Here is an 18,460-nt window from a genome sequence, read left to right on the forward strand (position 1 = left end):
AAGCTGGGGAAGGACTATTTGTCAGGGGGCATAGTGATGGGACAAGAGGTAATGGCTTTTAACTAAAGAAGTGTGGATTTAGATTAGACATTAGGAAGAAGTTGCACTGTAAGGGCGTTGAAACACTGGCACAGGTTGCCCAAGGAAGCTGTGGAAGTGTTCAAGGCAATAATAGCCATGACTGGAATCAGCCAAGGAAGAGTCTGTGAAACAGCTCATTTGCTTTTTCAGGCCAAGATGCAAAGAAATTCTAGATACTAGGGGTTCAGAAGACCACTTTAAAACAAACCAACAAAACAAAAGGAAAAATAAAAACAAACAACAGGGTTATAAAAAAAAAAAAACAAAACAACCCCACCTGCTGCTTTGACAAAAAGACAACCAAGATAAATACCTGACAGCCAAAGGAGGTCTTCCATTTGCTGAGGTCTACCCTTCTTCAGCGGTTTCACGACCTAGTTACCACAGGATGATGAGCAGCAGTTTTACATGTACACTACAATGTACACTACAAGAGGAACCTACAGATGGGCTGTCTTCCATTCCCATGCAGCTCAACATGTCCATCTCTCACAAATACCGAGCTATACAAGGTATTTTGCAGTAAGACCATACCAACACCTTTATTCTTCCCTGCAGCATGGCAAATGCAGATGGCTCCTTCTTCATGCACCAGAGCTGAGGTATGTATCACAGCTTTGCCCTTCAGTAGCCCAGACACCACGAGTGTCATGAGTGGCCACCAAGGCAGTAGATGCCTCAGGGTACTAGAGATGGGATGCCAAGAGATGTGGTGCACCACATCTTTTTCTCCAAAGGCTAGCTAGCTAGGAGAGGGGTTCCTAAAGAAAGCAAAGCAGTAGGAGCAAGACCACCTATTAGATTAGAAGTGGGTGCCTGTATGCCCCTAAGCCCATGTTCATCCTCTCCACCCCCACCAATTCCTAAAGAGGAGCCACTGGCCCCTCTAGCAAGCATCCTCTTGCTCCAAAGCAAAGTCCTGCCAGCCTTGCTCTCTCACGGGAGAGAAGGCAGGAGCCAGCTGCACTGCCACTCCAGCACCTGGCCTGAATGTGGCAGGGCTACAGACAGGCAGTCCATGCACTTCTTCTTCACCTCCCATCTCTTTCACATAATCTCAGAGTAACCCTAGCTGGACAGGCTGACAGTTTTAAAAACACTTGTATGTATTTTAGGATACACTGATATTTGGCATACTGTTCCTCTGCAGAGAGATGTTGAATCTCACATCTTTCCCCTCACATGTCTACTTTGTGGGGGAAACTGACCCTGGTCTTTGCAAATAATCTCCTGGCCTTGTAGCACAGTTCTGTTGGTGATAAGTGTTGAAAGGGGAGCTTCCTGTCCCCAGACAGGCACTTCTGGGCACTGGGAAAAACAACTGAGCTTATGACCACAACCAGCTCAATTTATCAGGCTGTTTTGGTACTGGTCTGGGGAGTTTTGGTCTGGGCATACCTGTACAGCTAGCATCATGCAAGCACCTCACATATGATGTTAGGGCACTGCCAAAGCACTTGAGCCTGAACTGCAGGGGTTCACTCCTGCTGTGATTATAATAATTTATAAATTGTTATACCATAATGCCCTACCTCACATAATGATGCTAACACCATTGGGGATACTGACTAACACCATTGGGGATACTGACACCGAATCAGGCCTCAGCCTACAGCCAACTCCTTGAAGCTACAGCCTGCCTCACTCCTGCAGATTTTCAGGGATCAGCTGGAAGATGCATCCCATAACCCACGGTAACAAGATATCCTGCTGCCTTTGCCAGAAGACAGGCTTAAGCAGCACAGGCTGCTGCTCCCCAAGAAATACACTGGAAGACCTCCAAACTGCAAGCTAAGGTTTTCATTGATTCTCCTCCAAACAGCCAGTCACAGTGGCTCTGAGCATCTCCACGATGATTCGCAGTACACCCATAAGCATATGAGCAACTGCTACGTGAGTGGCAGCACAGAGATGTGAACGCTACGGGATGTCCCCCACACTATTTCTGGTAAGTCTGGGTAATAGATTGGTGACAGATGATACACATCTGCAGTGCATCTGCTCCAATCTGCCTTCTCAAGCGGGGACACCTTGAGCAGGGTGCCCAGGACCATGTCCAGGCAGCTGCTGAAGGTCTCCAAGGGGAGACACCCCACAGCCTCCCGGGCAACCTGTGCCAGGGCTCCGTCACCCACACAGTAAGGAAGTGCTTCCTGATGTTCAGAAGGAAGCTCCTGTGCTCCAGCTGGTGCCCGCTGCCTCTTGTTCTGTCACCAGGCACTACTGAAAAGAGCCTGGCTCTCTCTCCTCTGCATCCTCGGTTCAGGTATTCATAGATGTTGATGAGGTTCCCCTGAGCATCCTCTTCTCCCAGCTCGCTCAGCGACTCCTCACAGGAGAGATGCCCCAGTCCCTTCATCATCTCCATCACCTTTTGCTGAACTCTCTTCAGGATGTCTGTGCCTCATTATACTGGGGAGTCTAACCTCAAACTCACTGTTCACCAGGCAGAATAAGGTCTGAGTGCTCCTGGAGATGAAGAAACCATTTTTCCAGGGGGTACAGGAGCTCAGCCTGCATCTCTGCCAGTGTCGGACAGGAAATATCAAGTCCCAGCCACGCTTCAACTGTGTTAGTCTGTCTGAAAATTATGCAAAACCTGCTGTTCTCCTGTGTGCCTGTGGAGACCTACTCCCACAAGTACTAGTCCCATGTGCCTCAAATCGTCTTTCTTGGTGAGATTTAAGTCTGTGTCCACAGAAGTCTGAAGGCTAGACTGTGGTTAAGTGAGAGAAGGGATCCTGTAAGTATCACAGCTTTCCAACTGCAGCTAAGTCCTGGCACATACAGTTCCTTCTTGATAAAAATAATCACCCAGCTCTTAAGGACATACCTGGTGCCTCTGCAGAAGATGCAGAATTCCTCATAACAGGCCTCTAAAGTCAGTCTGTCTCAAGATGCAACCTCAAGCTGTTTTCATATTTCACAGAATTGCTAAGCAGCTGCTGCCAAGCGCTCACTAAGTGCTGCCCATTACACAAAGGCACCAGCATACAGTCATACAGTGCTCATGAGGCAGATGAGCCAAAAGCACTGTGCAGCAGCAATACAGGAGAAGCCTGCACCCCCAGGTGCAGGTACAAACAGCTCAGACAGCTATTCCAGTCCAGTGCATTATTTGGATGCAAACAAGTCCCTGCAGGTAGATCAAGGGACTTTACTTAACACAAGTAATGACACCAAAGTTGAGCACGTGTCTATAGGCATCAGTGAGTAGCCACTGATGACACTTCATTACATGCTATGAAACAAATTCATCTGTACCTTGCAAATTATGAATACCTAAATATCCACTACTTACTACCCTGACACCCAGTGTGAACATTTCTGTTCCATAGCAGAACAGAATAACCTACAGGAAAACTCCTAGATAGGTAAAGAATATATATGATAGAGTTTTGTTCTGGGGCCTAGTCATTGGATTACTGTGGAAGAAAGAGTTGTAAAATTTGGATAGCTTCCATTTTAAGAAAAGGTGGGAAATAAGAAAAAGTGGAAAAGAAAGACATTGAAAAGGCATGCTGGCCAGAGAGGTTGGAATATCATAGCACCATTAAGTGACAAATGTGAGAACGAAAAAAGGTACAAATTTAAAGCAGAAAACAAAAATACCATTAAGTTAATCAAAGGAGAAAAATTAAATTGTTTGTATATATAAAAAAAATCTAGATGCATAGGTGAGAAACTTAAAGAATTGCTAATATATGGATGCAAATTTGAACAGAATGCTGTAACTAAAGCAAATACTTATATGAGTGGAAGTTCAGTGATGAGCTTTCTTATACTTCAGAATTGGCTTGCTGCCAGTGGTATTTAGTATTTTGGGTTTAAATTCTAACAGAAAAACTGACGCAAAAGCTGGCACCATGGTAAGTGATTAAGTCATAGGTGATGTGACAGACATCTGTGTCTTCAAACACCTAACTGCAATGAAAAGGAAAAGCAGCATCTCCCATGGCCATGTAGCTGATACTGAAGTTCTCAGGCAAATTACCTTGGCATTTCTCCAAGTACAGAAGTTACACTTTTCCAAAACAGAAAAGCACCATGAAGAAATACTTCATAAGAAAAAGAACTTGTGGCAGAACTACAGTCAAGAGTAACTTTTAAGCATGTGATCATGACTTGATTCCATTTGGTGTGTAAACAGATGTCCAAAACCAGTAGTATAGGTACATGACAGGCACGTTGTTTCATGACATAACTACAAGTGAGAAGTGGATATAGACTTAACATGAGAACAGAGTAATTTCAGAACTTTTTTTGAATAGCTAGACAGCCTTGATTCCACAGAACAAGAAAAAAAAAAAAAAAGCATCTTGATAGGCGGGGAGGTAAAAATAGACCATTGTATAGGTACAGGATTTTAGGAAATTTCAAAAACTCCTAATAGAAAGAGTAAACTAAGAAACCCTCAAGTTGCACGTGAGACCCCACATTTTTATATCACAAAGCACTTAGAACAGCACTGGTCCCTTGCTCAATTACTCATAGAACACTTAGTATGAACAGAGAAAAATGCATGCATCATTTGCAAATATCAGTTTTGTTTTTAGGAAAACAGATCATATTTGTAATGACAGTGAAAGCATCTCTACTATAGCACCCACTGCAAATAAATAAGGCAGAGGATTTACTAATGTTAGAACACTGTTACTCAGCAGGTCCAGACATCCCTCAAAGAGAGCTTTAGAAGCGCCTAGGAAGCCACTTTATAATTCTTGAAATAAAGACAGAAAGGGGTGAGGAGAGAGTGAATAGCAAGAGCTATGTGGTTACAACAACTCAAATAGTTTGGGTGTACAAAGTCAGTGATTTTGAGGCACTAGGTATATTCTAAGCAAGTGACTTGGGATCATACAACAAATCAACATGGCATGCATTAAATAAGAGCTTTTTTAAATAGACATCAAAAAAGACAACTCCTACAAGCAGGATCCCAGTGATATTACGATTAGTATAAGAGATGTTTTTAACCACAATACAGGAAAAAAAAAAATATTACTGACAATACCTATATGTGACATAAGAACTGTGGAATTGTAAATTATGAAGAGGACATGATGCTAAAAATTAGCATAACCTGTCAAACAGGCAAAGACTGTGCATCTTGAATACTGTTAAATGTAAGGTTGTTTTTCACTTATGTAAGGTTGGTATTTTACTTATGGCAGATAGTCAGCTGAATATGACTACTTTAATGCTGTGGCTAAGATGGCTGTTGCATTCCTTGAATGCACCCTAACAGTGGCATCTCAATGAGCAAAAGAGAAATTCTAGTCCTGTACTTCTAAAAAAGATGTTCAAGAAAATGATGAATTTGTACCATGACCTGTGTAGCTCCTTTATTTCTCCTATTTTATTTAATGACAGAGAGTAAAATCCATAGTAAATAAACAAGTTAACAGACAGGCTGCTAGCTTTTTGTGGAAAAACACTGTGTTTTGGCTCAAAAAAAAAAAGAAATTATCTCCCTCCCTAAAAGCAAACGAAAATCACACAAGCAACATTGAAGGCCATGAATCCAACACCATTATGTATACATACATGTATCTGTAACTAAATGCATATTATAGTCTAGATTGGTAGGTTGAAATATTGTTTAACAAAACAAACAAAAACAGAAGTCAACAAGAAACACTGGTCTTCCTTATAGCTCTAGGTCTAACCACTCCCCAGAGTTTGGGCTCTTTGCACACAAGAATCCTACAAAAAAGTGGGAAGGTAATAGTGAACTCCATGTCACCATGCAGAAGGATCTTCATATTATGCAAACAAGACAAAGAAAACACACAAGCATGAAAGGTGATGAGCTGTTTCTCCAACTACGGGATATTCCAGAAAAAGTCATCATTCCTTGGAGATACAAACAATGAAAATGTAAAGCAAAGACATTATAAAACACTGTCATGATGGGTTTTTCCTCCTCCTTTTTAGGCTGCTCTATTCTAAGAATGAGCCCTACCAGCTCAACAAGTCACATATACAGTACTACTGCATAATTACCAAGGAAGAAAACAACTTATTTTGCCTCTTTAAACAATATAAAGTATGTATCACCTCCTCTTTTGCTGGTTTTATATTAGTAGGAAAACCCCACAGACAAAGGAATGCCATATAAAAACATATATACTGTGCTTTCCACATTGTTACATAGAATTGTTGACAAAGGAAGACCATAAATCCAAAGATTCAGCCCAGGTATTTTCCCTGAGAAAAGCTGCACAAAAGCTGCACAAACAAAACTAATGTGGTAGTAAACCACAAGCCCAAGAATAAATACCCTTACCCAGGGAATGCTTGTATCAGAAGTTTCTTCACAAGAAACAACTTTAAAGCATACAGACATACTAACTTCTCTGTTAAATGTCAGAGGTTTGCATTTGTCGTTGGGAGTACAGCTACAATTAAGCTATTAGCAACGCCTGCACACAGTGTTTATCTGGCCTTGGTTCAAAGGCTAAAATCTTCAGAGATTACCATAACTCTGGTTCTTAACCCTAACTACATTTAATAATTAATAATAGCATATTTCACTGTTATACAGCCCAATATAGCACAAAATCCCACCGAATCAGAATTCATTATTATCATGTATTACAGATAAGAAGCAAGAATGAATGCAATTAAGTAAATAAACCTCCAGAGAACAAAAATTACCCTGGACAAAGAATGTTTTTAGATTCCTACGAGTACAGATGGTATTACCAGCCAATTTGAAGACAATCACAAGCCCAGCCAGCCATCTTTGAAAGTAGAATACCACTATCACTAGCGTCAGAACTAAATCAAACATGCCTAACTGCAATTATACCTAAATTTCAATGCATCTTAGTCCTATTTCCAGAAATAGCTCTATTTTACATTTTGATAAAAGCAAATTTACTCCTAAATTGTCCATTCTGTATTTCTATGAAATCAGCTGCTAACACAGAAGAAACAGTCATTTAAGTGACATCCATCTTTTCATGGATCAGAGTAAATGTTTATTATCTCCTTCAATTTATTTGCCATTTAATTGCTGAGATAAACAGACACCATAAGGAAACTGAACACAGCATAAAAATACTTATGTTTCTTCTCAGCATTCCAGCCTCACTACAGGAAAAAAAAAGTTTAGATGCAATTTCAGAGGAAAAAAAAATTAAATATTGTTCTATCTAGTGATGAAGTGCTGAAGAAAAAAAAATCTTTATTTCTAAGACATTAATTACTACTAAAGCACTGTAAGTTACAAACCTGACTGAGTTTGAGAGTCGCCAAAGATGTCCCCCCATATTGGGGGGGAAGATCATAAAACATTTTACATATCAAAAATGCTTCTCGTGAAGGATTTACATGAAAACCTTTCAACATGACGTGCAGCACCTGTAATTCTCCCCCATAAAAACTGACTGATAAGTGACCCAGTTGGTGGATCAGGGGAATGGCAGTGAGATGAAGGCACTCTGATCCAGACTGCACCAGGTCGGCAGTGATCGAGAAGTCAGACGGCTGCTTGGTGGCCTGCACACCAAGATGAGCCACTCATGTCTTCCTTGGTCATGACGACCAGGTGCAAGCATCAGAGCTACTTCCAGCAAAAAACAGCAGCACTGGGACAGGACAGATTATTATGGGAAGACAACTGTCGGTCTGCCTGAAAATATTTTGAAGCTCCAGAATCTGACAACACATACACAGAACAGCAAGGAGCAAGAGGAAGTTTAACCATAGCTACTTAAAGACAACTGTAGAACCATTTGTTTTGCTTTGGGGGCTTTTTCAGCAGCACCATAGAGTTTCCAGGTTACCATTATTCCCTTTTTACACACACAACAGAAGATGCAGAAGTGGAAAGTATTGTATGAATCTGTATTATTTCTCTCCTAAAAGATTAACTGAGTCAATTTTTTATTTATTTATTTTTTTTTTTTGCAAGCACCTTTGAAAGGTTCTCACTGTCAACTAAATGCTGATTTCAACACCTTCTAGACAACATGCTCCACAAGGGAAAACATCAAATCGGACACATACCTGGATAGTAACATAAGAACTTGTTAGAGGTACCTGAACAATTTCTTTCATTTTCAGTATTTAGTTTCCATTCCTATTACTGCTCTGGTCTCGTTAAGACACAAGCAACACACTTCATCTTACTAAGTACAGTATCAGGGAAAAATAAAATTCATATTCGATCCTCAGCTACCCAAGCCTTTCCAGTTCCTAAAAAGCAAAAGGAATTATGATGTCTTTTCCAGCTTCTATGCATTCAAGTTTTGTTGGCCTTACAGGTTAGCTGCCACAGAAACCTTCTCTTTGACATTCTGGATGACTTCCCTTTACCCAGAAACATGGGCTGGAATAGCCTCAGGCATTCTTTTCCGACATTCATTAATTACCTTCCTCGTATTAAAATCAACACTGAAGACCCAAGAGTTAAAAAAAAAAAAAAAAAAAACTCTCCAGTGATGGGTTTGTAGAACAAGGAAAGAAGAGCAAGCCTCCTTAACTTACATAGATGTTCTCATTCTGTACGAGGATTCTTGCCAAAGATTATCTTGCTTCTTTTGGGCCTGCAGCTGGTCGAGCAATGAATTAGCTGAGCAGCAAGAAGCAGCAGAGCAGCAGCCAGTGGGGCCACACAATACAGCTCAGGTACGGCAACAGACATACGCACAAGACTAAGCAGTAGTGTACACTCCGTGCCGTAAGTGGAAAGTACAATATCGTCTAAAATGGTGAATTTCAAAACATACCTAAGACAAATTTTATTACATCGCACATCAGTTTTTAAATCTATAAGCAAGGAGATGATTTTTATTTTTAATTGGTATCATGGCTGTATCATAACTACAACAGTTATTTCTAAGTTCTCGGTCCTCATTTGCTGAAAGGATCTGTGACTGGTTGGGTCTCCACCATGTCAAACCACATCAAACGCCTACAGAACAGTTAACCTAAACTTTTATTTTGGATTCACTTTGAAGTCAGGTAAGTGCACCCAGAAAGAAAAAAACATGAACTTCTGATGCACATTTGGTGATACTTACCAACATTAGAGCTCAATTTTCAATTAACTTCAAAAGAGTTAAGGATCTAACTCCTTTGATTTCTTTGTAGATCTTTGAAGATCTTAGAAGAAAGGTAAAGAAAATACATTTCAGATGATGACTGCCCTTTCCACAGATTTCCTCAAGGAAAAACAAGCCCTCCTTCAATGGATATTTGATAACTGGGGGTGAATCCTGGAGCATTTCAACAGGAACCACCACCACATTTTCCCAGGTGTGAAACAGAAGTCACAGATGATCAATGAGGATGGGACCTTGAGTAAGCATTTATCCCCTTTGTCAAGAAACCACACCAGCTCCAGCCCCAGGCACCAGACAAAACTGCCCAGCCCCATTTCTACCAGAAGCTTCTCCCACGTGCAGAGTGGGTCAACCTGGCTCGTGAGTAGCACAGCTCTGAGGCAAAGCGCTAACACACGGCTCAGCTGTGCAAAGGCAGCCTCAGTACCACCACTCCTAGCTTTCCCACTTTACTGAACCACAAGGGGCTTCCACTTGCAGAAGCTTTCCGATGTCCTGCTGCTTTATTCAGGCTGTGCACGTATTACACACCGCCTCCCCTTTGGGGAAGAATAAGGTGAACCACCCGCTGTGGGACTTGCCTAAACCACGTCGTCCATATCTGCAGTTTGTTGGATAAACCGCTTGAACAGATTGGTAACGGCAGGATCTTGTTTGATAGGTTTCATTTTTGCCTCTGGCATAGCCACATGCCACAGCACCTTCTCAGGCAATGCAGGAAGAAGTAAACAGCCACACTCCTCTGCTGGCAACTGCATCTGTGCATGGGCTCTGCGATAAAACTCTGCAGCACTGTCCCAGCTCTGAACACTGAACTGTCTGCAAATTAAATAGTTTGATTATTCCATGCAATTTGCCCCCTGAAAGCCCACAAAGGCCGAAATCTTTAGACAATCCCCCTTCAGTTCAGTCTCTGTATGAACATTACTTACAGGGGGAACAATGTGTTTTCAGAACACTGAAGATTTAATCTTTAATTTAGCTTGAAAAACATTTGGACTGTTCCTGGAACTCCCCCAGTAACTTCTGAACTTTTTAAACCGTGGTATCTCTTAGATTCGTGCCCTCCAGTATTAATGCATTCAATTTCCTTGTTTGGGGTTAACAGCACTTAAAGCCTGATGCATCCTTCTATCTGTGATGCTAAGAACACCAAATACATGGCTGCATTTTGGACATTCAAGATCTTTCTCAGTTTTGTACCGCTCTCCTGCTCTTGGTTCTTGCCAGTCGGGCATCTTATAATAATAATTAAAGCATATAAAAAGTGAATGCTGAAAGACTTCCATAATTTTTATTTGTCAGAGCTGTTCCTACAAGGCAGTATTTGAGTGTAAGAACAGATCTGTCCTGAGTGTTACGCCATTCAGCAGGGCAAGAAAAAATGCTCAGTGTTTATAGTAGTCTGTTACTGCAACAAAGCTAATTACCATTAATCACGTCTACTGCATAATGTTATTTCACACCTTCTTGGGATTAATTTTGCGGACTGTCATATTATTTCAAAAGAAATACTTTTCCTTATGAAATCGGCATTGCCACTGTACAACAACAAAAATAATCTGAAGTAGCTCAAAAGTAGTTTATTTAACATTGCATCACATGCCCAAATGTCTCATCTCAGGAGATTCTTTTGTTCAGCATATACTTTTCCCTCCTGCACTAATTTCATACTGTTCTTTAATGTGAGAAACAAATCTGGGGTCCTTTGGCTCTCTGAAATATTAATTTAACTTTATTCATCAGAATTCTTTGATTATTGAGGCCCTAAACGAGGCTCATATTGATGTCAGTGAGTGTAGACTGCTTCTAATAAAGTAAGGCCAAAACAGCAACAACAGAATTAAATATATACTTTTTCTCCCAGCAAAGGTGAAATCATGGTATCACGTTGAGACCAAAGTGATGACTTACGTTTTCCTCAAATGATTTTTTTTTAATATATATATGCACTCAACTATATATGATGGAATTCAAAGTATTTTGCATCCAAAGTATTTTGACACCGAATGTCATTATATGACCCCTACAGGGTCGTCTTAAGAAAATATTCTAAATAAGAGATACTTACCAATCCAGTTACAACACATGTCAGGATGTAACTGTTCATTTCAACTTCTCTGTTTTAACACAGAGCACAGAAAGTAGTCAATCCAAACACACTACCCAGTATCAGCTCTCGCTTGTTTCGTGCACACATCTGACTTCCTTCTGCGAGGAGAGGAAACTGCCAGCTTGTGCAGGCATTTCAGATTGTAACAGGGAAAGGAGAAGAAGACAAACACCAAGCAGGAATGCAAATAAGACTCCAACATTTTACAAAGGCCTTGGTCACAGGCGCGTGCCTGAAATTGATCTCAACTCATTGCCTAACCTATTCTTAACAACATTCAGCACTTCAGGTTATTAACTCCACAAGTGCAGCGTGTTGCTGATCAATAGCAAATATGTAAGTCCTTACTATCCCTCCAATTTTGCAGTTAAAGAAACTGAGACAAACAGCTGCAAAATAGCCTACCAAAAATACGCAGGGGATGAATACAATTAGCTCATTTTTGCAAACACAATTAAGGGCTTCACTACGGGAAAACATATTTTAACATACTCAAGGTGTACTTGAACCTCTCTGTTGAATGCTGCTCTTCTGGAGATAAAAGCACTGAAATGGACACAGCAGAAAGCTCACTACAGGGTTTTAAAATAATACCTTACATTACACTGGTGTGTATGCACAGACCTCCCTCCCACTAAGCATTTTGCATGAATTTGGCTTTAAAACTGCTGTCTGACATTTATGGTCAGCAAGCCCAGTAATGCTCATAGACAGTTCAAGTCAATGACCACACACTGCACGTCTATTTATTATTTAATATTCACATTTCCTTTACGCGACTTGCTCTGCCTGGCTAGTCAAATTTGTAGTTCGCAGAAATTTGTTTTTGTTTAGTAACTGCAACAAACCTACAGTTAAAAAAAAAAAAAAAAAAAAAAAAAAGAAAAAAAAGCCAACGTGTGGCCAGACCTCCAACATTTGGTCATGTACATATAAACAGGAAATTCATTTATGTACAGCTTCACCGAATTCTCATTTTCACACATCCACATTCCAAACCACACATCTGAGCTGCAATACACCAGCAGAGATTTACTGCAACGCCTTCTGTAAAAAAACTGCCACCCTGCCCTGTCCCATTTCAAGAAACCACAGGCAGCAGCTCAGCTACAGGAAAAATAAGGAAGCTTGCTTGTTTCTCTAGCTGATGAAAAAGTTATATAAAACCAGTGTACTCCATTGTTGGCTTAATGGACTCACTTCCTCTTCGAGTGATTTAAAGAAAGCCTAAGCCCTTGCTAACTCACCGAGTTGTGCATGTGAATCTTTAATTCAGCTGGCAGAGGAAAACAAACGCGTACATACCCTGCACGCTTACTGGGTATATTCACCCTATGTCCAAAAGCTTCTTTCTGCATCAGCCTGGCTGCCGTTCACACTAACTCAAATGGCTTATCCTCCGCCTGTTTCCTCTGGTAACGCACAGAGAATAAATGGACACGCATCTCAGGCACCCGTCGTCGCTGACACACCTGTCGTCTCACACATAGGGAACGTGCACCTCTTAAAAAATGTGTTTTGCACATGATGCTACCTGCAAATAGGGTGGAAAACAGTGAATACACTGTCAGGCCCTCCAACACCTCTTTTGGCCGTGGTTTTCACAGAGGTACAGACATACCTAGCCAACTCGCATGATACTGCTAGGTTATCTTCTTACACACTCAAAGCATTTCCCACTGAGAAAACAGCGTGTAATGCTAACACACGCAGTGCACTGACAGAGAATGTCCAGGGCTGAAGGTTTATGGCTACAAGCTATCATTCAGGCCCAAGTGCTGCTTTTTGAGACCATGGAAAATTTCTGTGGATGACTGTCAAAATGCTATACAGAAAAATTAGAGCACATGTCTCTAAGTATTTGTTTAAGAATAAGTATGTGTTTTAAGCATGTATGTACAAGCTCTACATTTTGCTTGGCTTACAACAACATAAAACATTAAAACACCTCATTTCTTTCCAGCTATAAAAATAATGTAAGTGTTTTTACAGCTAACAGCAAACAATGGATGGATATTAACAACTTTAAGCTCTGGAGAACAATCATAGGGTTTTACAAAGTGTTCAGCAGTAATGAAATCCAGAAGAATTTGGAAAATACATGAGATTAAAAACAAATTCAGTGGAAGACTGAATTTGTTCCAAAGTGCCTAAATATTACAGCCAAGTTGTGCTAGCAGAACTACTAGTATGCCTTTGTAACACCCTTCAGTGTGTATTTTAAGTTCGGACTTGTTAGAATTACAATAGCAAAAAAACAAAAAACCCACAACCTTTTTTCCTGTTCTAATCTGTTCCAAAAAATAAGCAATGATGCACAACAAAGTACCTAAAAGTGGTATTTTTACATTTAATCGCAGAGGTTTATTTTTAAACTAATACTTAAAAATAATCTTAGCATGCAGTAAAAGTTTTCCAGAAATGACTTAGTATTTTGAACTCTGATCCTATGAAAAGTAAAAAGATATCATTATTAATACACAAAAGGGTGTACCCAGTACAGCATGTGTGTGTCATTCGGTAACGGTACTCGCACGGTCAGGAGGGAACTAATTCACTTTGCAAGGAAGCAATGTATTTTCCACAGTGTAAAACGGGTGGGGGTGACGACTTATCCACAAACGCTATTTTTTTTTAATTATTATTTACACACACACACAAGTGTGTATGTCTGATTTCCAAACAAGAATAAGTAGAAATCTAGCGCAGATGTGCTTATTTGTGCCTTAAAACCCTTCAAGTCAACAGGTTTTGCACAGACTTGTTGCAAGTGGAGAAGAGCACACATGGTCAATTACCAAGGCTCAGCTTAGGCTGTGCTAGTTCTCCCCTTTGGATCCAGAGGACATACCTTAGTCCCGTTTTCAAAAGCATTTAACCCACTTAGGCTTTAAGTTTCACAACTCTTTACGAAGTGGGACTGAGGAGCTGACACTTTGGGAGAAAAAAGAAAGTTTGCCTATGTTTACACTAACATAGCTAAGCAATGCTAGTGCCTAAAGTCCTTTAAGTTTTGAAGGGAAGAGTCATGTAATGGGACAGTGGGGATCTAGTCAGATTTTAAAAAATAAAAGATGACTTTAGCACAAAAAATATCAGAAACTGCTTACCAGTCTCACTGTTTTTAATAAAAATGTCTTTGTCTATCTCATAACAATACAAATGACCACACAAACAACATAACCTTAATAACCGAGCAACTGCAGATGCTGGGGAAGCAGAGAGAGTGACTAAAAAGAGTCCTGTCATACACCTGGAACAAACCACTAATAAGAAAAGTTTTCCTCAAAATTTGTTTATGAATTGAAACCCAAATCTCTACCCAATCCCACGACTTCAACGGTGGTTCACCACTGTACTGCTTTGTACAAGATGAGGTCATTACGTGTTAATCCAAACAGCTGCACAGACACACAGACTTTCGGTCAAACACAACAGAGGGTGACAAAGAGAAACACCAAAAATGAGTGCGCAGTAGTAATTTCTGTACTGGTTTCATTACCCAAATACAGCCACGCTGTTTCGTATAAAGCAGAACATTCACCCCCTCCTGGTTTCTAGTACCTCTCGCTCACATCTTCATCAGCATGTTGCAACTCCTGGTTTACAACAAAACCTGTCGAAAGCTTTCACAAAGGCAACCTAGTGAGCTTTCTCCAGCACCTCCAAAAGGCTGTCTTCTCGCCTGTCCTCCAGCCAGGTCACCGCCTTCCACGTGGCCCTTGGCAATGCCGTGGGGAAGCCCTAACCTGGACGCTCAACATCACCTGCGGGTGGATCTTGGAAAGTAATACCAGGGCTGACTGCAGAGGTGCACCTCTGAACTCCTTCTCTGGGTAGTCTCTGTTGGTGCCTTTCAATAGAATTCATACATTTTTGGGAGCTTGGAAGAAACCTCTAGCTTCACCATGAGAAATATCAGGGAAATACAGACACAATTCGGGCTTGAGTAAACAAGTCAAAAACGCCAGCTGCCTCTCCTGAAGCAAACGTCTATCATTCAGTAATTATACTTCAGCATCCATAAAGTTAAACAAATGGAAACTATCTAACTTCTCTTTTATCTCCTCTGTGAATCCCGAAACAGTCACAACATGCACTTCCATCAAGCAGAATTAGGCCAAAACGAGACCGAATGTTATCACTGCAAGCGCCGCATCTGTCTCCACCGCTTCTATTCCACGCTCGCTAAGGATCCCAGCACCCTCCTCCACACAGAGGAGAGAAGCTCTTGTCTCACAAAGCCGGGAATAACACGCTCACGCCAAGCATTAAAATACACTGTGACTTTTCCTCTCAACCCTCCTTGCCCCACAGAGAGGGCAGGTCGCTGCCCCACATACATGACCCGTGACAGGAGCCCTCAGCATCACATCCCGCGTCCTCCCGGCGCGTCCCTGCTCATCCACACGCCAGACGCTGCTGCTGCAGACATATTTCAAGGCCTGCGAGCCCCGGGCAGAAGCAGCACCGCCACCGGCGCTGCACAGCAGCGTGGAGCACGCTGACTGGAGATACGTATTTTAATTCTGAAGGTTTATTTTAACGGGAGACAAATCTCTGTCAGATAAGCACTGCCTCTGCATACTTGCGGCTCCGAAATAACGACCTCTGCTTTTAACAAGGGAGAAGCGATGCCACAGATTTTGCTTCCTGACTGGTGGGTGGATTCCAGAGGTATTAAAGCTCCTGTCACCCTCCCGCATACTTCGGGTTACTCTTCGCCTCCCTGCCTGCACGTAGGGCTTTACGGTTTCTTTTTTTTCCTTCCGCTTTTTAAAATAATAATAATAATAATAATAATAATAATAATAATAATAATAATAATAATAATAATAATAAGTCTACAATCTGAGCACCAGCCCCTTCTCCCAGTTCGCATCGCTCAGTAAGAATCACAATATATGAAAAAAAAGAAAAAATAATAAAAAAAAAAAAAAGCAGAGGCGGCGGGAGGCAGCAGCCCCCGGGAGGCCGGCAGCACAATGCAGATACCAGCGCCCGCCGCCACCCACCCGCACCGCGGCTCCCCCCGCCCGTCCCCCCCGGTCCCCCCGCTGCCACCGCGCACCCAGCGGCGGCCCCCAGCCACGCTGCCCCTCTCCGTGCCGGGAGGCCGCTTCCCTCCCGCACCGCCCGCGGCTCCCCGGCGATGCCCGTGCGAGGCCGAGCGCCCGGGGGGAGCCGAGCCCAGCCCAGGCGAAGCGGCCCCGCCGTCGCCGCCGCCGCCGCCCCGGCCCCAGCCCCGCCATGTAAGGCGCCGGCGGCGCCGGGCCGGGGGGAGCCCGGGGCGGCGGCGATGCCCGCGGGGCTCCCCGGCGGCGGCCCGCAGCGCACCGAGCCCAGCCCAGCCGAGCCGAGCCGAGCCGAGCCGGGCCGGGCCTGTCCGTGCGGCGCCCCCCGGCACTCACCCAGCAGCAGCAGCTTCAGCTCCCGGCGGGCGTCCCGCTTGTCCCGGCGCAGCTGCCGCTCGATCTCGTCGTTGATCCGCCGGGCTTCCTTGGCTTCCTCGCTCAGGCAGCACGCCATGATGGACTCCAGAGTCATTCTTCCCAGCCGGTTCAGGCACAACCCCCACCCCCCGAAAACCGCACGCACTCAGCACTCGCGCACCCGCACGCCCGCCCCGCTCCCACTGCCGCTGCCGCTGCCGCTGCCGCCGCCGCCCCGAGCCGCGGGGGACGCGGGCGCTCGGTGCCCGGGAGCCCCCGCCGGGCAGGCGCAGGGAGCCGCCTCGCTGCCGCACGCGGCTCGCAGCCCCGCTGCCTGCCCCCGCCGCTTCCAGCTCCTCCTCCCCGCGGGATCACGCAGCCAGCCAGGCGGACACATCCACCGCGGCGGCAGCGGCGCCCCCCGGCCGAGCCCCGCCGCCGCCGCCGCCCCTGCCCCTGCCCCTCGCCCCTCGCCCCCCTTCCCCTACCGCCCGCCGAGCCCTGCCCCCCGCCGCCGCACACGCATGTCCCCGCCGCTCCCCTCGCTCGGCCAGCCGCAGCGCGGCGGGGGGGAGCCGCTGCCGGGGAGCTGGCACGGCTCGGCTGGGCTCGGCTGGGCTCAGCCCTGACAGTAAGGACGGGAGAGGGGGCGGGTGGAGCGAGGGCAGCCGCCGCAGGGGCAGAGGAGGCAGGCAGGGGCCGGGCTCGCCCGGCTTTTCAATGGCTCGGCTCCGCGGGCGTGGTGCGGCAGGAATATGGCGGAGCGGGGCAGAGCGGGGCGGCCGCCCCCCGGCACCCGCCCCCGCCCCCGCGGCTGGCGGCGGCGGAGAGGGGGGAGAAGGGGGGAGAAAAGGGAGCGGGGAGCGGGGGGGGGGGACACGGTGCTGGGGTCGCTTGCAGACCCCACGCACACACGCACCTCCCCGTGTCGCCTCCTGGAGTGGGCTGGGGGCACGGGCGGGATTTGGGGACGGGAAGGGAGAGGAGGGGAGGGGAGGGGAGAAGCCCCCTGCCTGCACCCCCGTCCCGCAGCTCCCTGGGGGTGCAGCCCCGGGGAGCCCGCAGGAGCCCCGTGGAGGTGGCAGGGGGCTCGCCGCCTGCCGGCACCTGCTGTCACCTGCTGCCACCTGCCCCCAGCCCGGCCTCCTCCTGCGTCCCCCCAAAACTTTTCGTCCAGGCAGACGGCCCCAGGGCACGGCGTGGGGCTGGCAGGGAATTAAGGAGGAGAGCGCGGTGATCGGCCCGGCAGTGCGGTCGATTCATCTGGAGAGCACCGCACATTTTTTTAGAAAATGAATTGGCGTCCACGTTGATCTGCATGGCATCTTTACGTGTAATGTATAAAAACTTGGGGTATTTTTTTAATAATTACGTTTCTTTATCCCCGTAAATCAATTCAGGCAAAATCCTGCTATTCCGATCATTCATCGGAAATACTTCAGCAAAAGCATCATCTCTATTTTAAAATGTACCTGTATGTAGGTATGCCTACCCATATATTTGTCTGCCTGCCTTATCTCCCGGTCCGAGGTTAATGCATTAAATTCAATAAAGATTTCTAGAGATTGAATTATAGATGGGACTTAAGGAAAAATGTGAATAGGCAACCAAATGGGGAAAAAAGAAATTCTTTGTGAAATTAATTCTGAACATACCGCAATTTATTTCTAAAAGCCAGGGCCCCAAAAAGGATGAAGATGCATGCAGTACAGGTCGCAAGAGATACTCAGTGTATATGCAGCAGCTTTGTGCCGAGAACG

The 18,460-nt window shown here is 44.5% G+C and overlaps 1 protein-coding gene across 1 annotated transcript in view; it reads right to left on the reverse strand.

Moving 5' to 3' along the window:
* The window catches only part of LOC309890007 (guanine nucleotide-binding protein G(q) subunit alpha), a 130,957-nt gene extending 113,926 nt beyond the window's left edge, over positions 1-17,031 (reverse strand). The window contains exon 1 of the mRNA XM_082783337.1: positions 16,680-17,031. Coding sequence (XP_082639463.1) covers positions 16,680-16,815 — 136 coding nt within the window. The 5' untranslated portion in view covers positions 16,816-17,031. The remainder of the gene's footprint in view (positions 1-16,679) is intronic.
* Between the last annotated feature and the right edge of the window lie 1,429 nt (positions 17,032-18,460).

Source organism: Aythya marila, assembly GCF_965140915.1.
Source record: "Aythya marila genome assembly, chromosome: Z".
Classification (NCBI taxonomy): Eukaryota; Metazoa; Chordata; class Aves; order Anseriformes; family Anatidae; genus Aythya; species Aythya marila.